The following is a 5,846-nucleotide window of genomic DNA, read 5'->3' on the forward strand; positions in this document are numbered from 1 at the left end:
CCAGTCAAGTTCTGGATTACTGAAAGATAACACAAATCTACTTATACCATGAATAACCTTAGTTGGGAGTGTAATCTGGATATATTGGGTCTTATTTCCCTTAAGTGATCTTCCTTTCTCTAAAGCATTTAGTCTGTTTTGTAAACCTTTATCTATTTACTCTTGGATCATATGAGCTGGGCTCTTTTGAGCTTGGTCAGTCTGGTTGGGCTCCCGTCCCAGTTCTGCCACTTCCAGGCTGCGGCCCGGAGCAGTACAGGGCCTATGCGGACTTTGAGAACTTGATGAAGGCTCATCTGGAGTGGGTGGAAAATGTAGCCAAGTCAGTGAGTGAGGCTGCTCAGGAATCTTTCCCCACAGAAGATGTTTCCAGAGTCACCCCCCAGAAGTGGTGCAGCATCTGGTGGGAGGTTCATGTGAGGACCAAAATACAGGTGGGAGGAGGCAGTGGGGATTCCTGAAAAGGTGACAACCAAAGCCCAAAACATAACTGGTAGGAAGTGGCAAGGTTCTGGTATATGGCTCAACCAAAAACAAAGCTGGTAGTTGGCAGTGGTCTTTCTTGTTGAAGAGAACAACCAAAACACAAATACATAGCCGGGAGGTGATAGCAAGGATCTGGAACAAAACTCAAAATATATGGTTGGAATGAGGCACTGTTGGCTCTGGAAGAGGGCCCAACACAACAGGGAGGAGCCAGTGGTGGTTCTGATGTAGGGGCCAAACAAAATTCAGAACCTCAGAAGGGAGGAGGCCATAGTATGTCTGGTGTAGACTTCAAATGAGTTCCGGGAACGCAGCTGAGAGGAGGAAGCGATCATTCAGCTGCAAGGTCTGGCTGAGGTTGGGAGCACAGCTGGGGCCCAGTAGGGGGCCCAGTATTCATGGATGAGATGATGATAAAGGGCATCTGATTGGGTAATCCATGCACTACTTCTTAGGGAAGGGGAGAGCCTCCTGCAGCCCTCTGACCCATCAGAACAGATCTAGTTAACGTCTTTAAAGACTTGACTAGGACAGATCAAAGCACCACCTGTTGTAAGTTCTGAAGCAAAATGACAGAGCTCAGCACCTGGCATCTTCCCCTCCACCAAGTTTCCCAACTGCAGCAACAGGTGCCAACCAACTCTAAGTCTCTTCTGATCTCACCACAAATTAAGGGGCTTACATAGTCCAGGCGTGACACTGTAGGATAAGCACTAGATTGCTCTCTGAAAGGTTGGTGGTTCCAACCGATCAGCTGCTCCTCGGAAACCCGATAAAGGGTTCCTGTAAGTCAGAACCGACTCTATGGCACTTAACATAACACCGAACAAAAGTGTGCAACTGATAAGAAAAATTTAACACTATATAAAGTGAAAGTGCACATGATGCTTTGTAACTGAGACAGAGTAAGCCAGCCAGAGGCTGTCAAAGTCTTGTTTAAAAGGAGTAGGCAAGTGTCTACATGTTCAGCGCTGCAGTGAGGACAGAACTGTTTGTCTGGAGCCCCAGAACTAGCCAATAAGGTAGTGGACACAAAGATGACTGAGAGTCCCTGTCAGAAATCCCTCCTCTTCCATTCTATGGTGTTTTCATGAAGCATTTTTCACTTTCTCTCTCTTTCTGGAACACATGCCATTTCAATGCTACCTTCACATAAGGACTTCTGTGATTACAAAATCCCTCTACAATGGGCCATTTAGTGTGTTGCCACATTTTCACTGCAATACATCTGGTTCCATTGAACCTGCCCTCACCAGGTCTCTGGACACGTGTGTGCCTGCTTCATTACGGTGGAAGACGAGAAGTGGGCTTACGCTGAATTCAGTGTTATGATGAGCATTTTTAAGGCCTTGAATACACTGCGTATCAAGATGGTTGTGAGAATTCACAATTCCTCTTCTGGTGACTGAAAGGACCTCCAAAGAGTTCATATTTATTATTTCTTTGGACAGAATTTATCAGTGAAAGTTTCTTCATGGAGATTTTACAGTTGACTTGTTCCTTCAGTTCTGTACTAAAAAGATGAGACTTTTACAAGGTTAGCTTCAGTTTTCACTCTTTAGTGTGCATTCACATCAGTAATCTAAAAGCAGACCCGGAAATGTGCCAAGGGTTATAACAATGCCTGCTTACTGATGATGATTCCAAGCATGTCTATAAGGCATCTTAAAATAGTCACCACATGGAGAGCCATTACTAAGGCTGTGACTGAAAACTCAATTGTCAAGTTGTCAACCTTCTGAAATGGTAATAGTCATGAGACACCTCAAAGAAATCTACAATACAGCAGTCATACCGAATCCATAGAAACCCAGAGCAACTTCCTAGAAGCAGCCTCACCCCTCAGATATCCATGCTCCCAGAATAACCTTCTTGTAACTTTATCTTTTAATATCAATAAATCTGTTTTGGAGGAAGTGCAGCCAGAGTGCTCCTTGGAGGCCAGGATGGCTAAACTTCGTCTCTCCTACTTTGGACATATTGTCCGGAGGAAACAATCGCTGGAGAAGGATGTCATGCTGGGTAGGGTGGAAGGTCAGAGAAAAAGAGGAAGACCCCCAATGAGATGGATCAGCCAGGTGGCATCATTGATGGACTCGGGTGTGGCAGCGGTAGTGAGGTTGGCCCAGGATCGGACATTGTTTCGTTCTGCTGTGCATGGGGTCGCTATGAGTCGGTTCCGACTCGATGGCACCTGACAACAACAACAATTTTATCTTTGGATTCTTGAATGATTGTTTTATTTAACTTTACTTGCCTTCAGTGGGTTCCTTTTGGTTTGGGGATACAGGAAACAGGATCTCATCCAATGAAGTCCACTCTATCCCTTCCTTCAATTGAATTGCTTCTTCCAGTGGACAAAGCTGTTGCCGTTGGTCACCTAAGCCTAAGCCCGGCCACTCTAAAGGACTTGCGATGGCTGAGCACCAGAACCAATCAGGAGGACCAGTTAGAGTCACGAACGTGGTTGTGGCTGTATGAAATGAAATGAGAATAGGGTCTAGAACACAATTTTGTGGCATGATTACTGAGAGATTAGGGACTGAACCGTACATACTTCAAGAATAACAGGTGACTTTGTTGGGCAGTAAAGGCCTCTCCAGTCTGTAGAAGATATATTACAGTGGCAAGAAGCTCAAAGAGCCCTTGTAGAGAGTTTTGTATAATTAGTGTAAGGCGTCACTGAATGGCATACGTTCCAAAGATGTTTCCAGATGTGGAAAACCCTCTTGATGTAATGTCAGTATGGAAAACTCACAAGCCAGGAACTTGTATTTTATATAGTAAACAGGGGTTTAAGATATCAGGGATATTGCCAGAGAGAGCCGATGGGTACCCAAGCTCCTGGAGAGGGAAGATGGAAGTAGTAGGAGGGGGGTAAGTAGGGATTGAAAGGTTCAGATGGTAGGGAAGAGACCAAACAGGAGCGATTGGAAGGATTCAGTAAAGGCCTGTAGGTGAGCAGGCGAGCAGGACACACGGCTTATTTGAAGTGGGACTCATAGAATCAGAAAGGGGAGGAGGAAGCCTTTTACTTCATCCTGAACTTGGTCTCTTTTGGCTGCTGCATTACTAACCTGAGCGCTCAGCATTCTCTCCCTCATCCAATCACTGCTTTTGCTTCCGACCCTTGGTAGTGGACCCTTCCTACCCACAGCCCCATTCTTAGACTTCTGCTGACCACCTGATCCCCCACCAACTGCCATCCCAGTGACAGGTGCCCTCTGCAGGCACTGAGGGTTGGGCCTGCCTGGTACTATCACCCTACCCATGTTAGCGAGAATTCCCCATAGAAGTGGTGGGCCTGGCTCTGTACGGCTGGGGCGCTCACTCATGGAAGCATTTCTGTCTGATGGAGAAGGGGAACTTGGCTTTTTCAGCCCATTTGCTCTGGGTGGGTCCACTTACATCTCTGTCTCCTCCAGGCTGCGTGTCCTAGTCTGAGAACATGATGCAGCCCCAGCTGGTGTGGGTGGCAAATGCCACAGAGATTGGGACAGTGAGGGAGGCTGCCACAGAGGAGAGTCCAGGGTCAGCCTGCCTAACGTCCACTAGTCACAGTGGCTGGTGGAGAGGCTGAGCCCGCTGTTTTCTTCTGTCTGTCCACTTCTGTCTACTATTCTTAGCCACACATTTGTGTCTCCCAACTTGTTTCTGTACCTGACCCTCCAGGCCTGTCCAAGAAGACTAGGCTCCACTCCTGTCCTGCCTGTCATTGTCATTTCTTGTCCCTGTGGGTGAGCAGGTCACGGCCAGTGGCGATCAGACTTGTAGTGGGACATCCTGCATCTCATTATTGACCTGCCTCTGTCCCATAATTTTACATTTTTGATATTACATAACTTTTATTTCAAGAGTGTGATAGTTCTTGAGTACAATAGTATATAATCTAATCAGAAAAAAACTTAAAAATAAGTGTGTATTTCATAAATGTAAAGAAAAACATCTCTTTTTAAAAAAAAATTAAAAACTTTAAAAAAATATCCACTCTTAAGGGGCCTTAAAAGAGCTCTGGTAGCGTAGTGGTTACGAGTCAGGCTGCGAACCTCAAGGTCAGCAGTTCGAAACTACCAGCTGTTCCATGGGAGGAAGATGAGGTGGTCTGCTCCCGTAACGATTTACAGCCTTGGAAACCCTGTACAGGGTCACTGTGAGTTGGAAGGGACTCCACAGCATACCACCACCACCATGCGGCCTTAGGGGAAATCCTGAATCTCACCTACAACCTTCTGAGTTGGGACACTCCCATTTGAGAAAACATGCAAACCAACCCAGAACTGCTGGGAGACCAGAAGATTCTTATTGGAACAAAGACCTGCAGAACATAAGCAGACTGTTTGGCTGTTTGAATATCAAGCAATCTGTTTGCTTTGGAGGCATGAAGGAAAGAAAAGTTAGCTCAGCAGGGCAAAGGCCCTTCTAGGACTGAAACTCAAAGGGGAACTAGTATGCTCGCTGGTGACCACCAGGTCGACTTCTGATGGAAGTGGGGGGAATGCAGCGATGAAGACACGTGCTGAGTTAGGCCATGTGTCCTTGGCACCCGTTGACCTTGAGATGAGAGAGAAGAAGAAGGGCTTCTGCCTTAATAACCTGAGCGCTCTGCATTCACTCCCTCATCCAATCACTGCTTTTGCTTCCCTTGGTGGTGGACCCTTCCTACCCACAGCCCCATTCTTAGACTTCTGCCCACCCCCAGATCCCCCACCAACTGCCATCCCAGTGACAGGTGCCCTCTGCAGGCACTGAGGGTTGGGCCTGCCTGGTACTGCCTTATAAGCCTACCCATGTTAAAAGTTTAGGAAGATGTATGAACTCCTGAGCCCAGGAGCACTAACCTAGCCCCTGGGGGCTAGAGCTGAGAGTGAAGTGGCCAGCTGGTCTAAAGTGCAGGGAGGTGTGCATGAACTCCCACACTTTCAGCTTGTACCCATTTGACCTAATGTGTATGGTGAGTTGACTAACTTCAACAGAGGAAAATGAAGATGTTTGATACTACAAACACGTGTAAATTGCTATTATTTGATGAATTAGACTTTTGCCTATGCATGCAGCACCTCCTAATTTCAGCCAGAATGGAAGGATCCTTCATTTCAAGGAACAACCTTGTTTCCTCAGTGATAAAGTTGATGTTGTTGTTGTTGTTGTTAAGTGCCGTCGAGTCGGGTTGATAAAGATGAGAAATGTAGACACTGGCTACCAAAAAAAAGCATGCAGTGGCTGGCTTACAAGCTTTCATGACTATGCTAAGTTTCAGAATGAGGAGAGTAAGGTAGAAGCCCCACTGAAGAACTTCCTTCTTTTCCAGATGGATCCCAGTGAAAGGAGATGGGGAACGAGAGTGGTAGGATATTTTTTTT

The 5,846-nt window shown here is 46.4% G+C and overlaps 1 protein-coding gene across 1 annotated transcript in view; it reads left to right on the forward strand.

The window, feature by feature from the left end:
* Positions 1 to 5,846, forward strand: part of LOC102822467 — a 45,637-nt gene that overhangs the window by 7,433 nt on the left and 32,358 nt on the right. The window contains exon 2 of the mRNA XM_006867238.1: positions 238 to 330. Within this exon, the coding sequence (XP_006867300.1) occupies positions 238 to 330 (93 nt within the window). The remainder of the gene's footprint in view (positions 1 to 237; positions 331 to 5,846) is intronic.

The sequence above is a fragment of the Chrysochloris asiatica genome, unplaced genomic scaffold (genome assembly GCF_000296735.1).
Source record: "Chrysochloris asiatica unplaced genomic scaffold, ChrAsi1.0 scaffold00102, whole genome shotgun sequence".
NCBI classification, from domain to species: Eukaryota; Metazoa; Chordata; class Mammalia; order Afrosoricida; family Chrysochloridae; genus Chrysochloris; species Chrysochloris asiatica.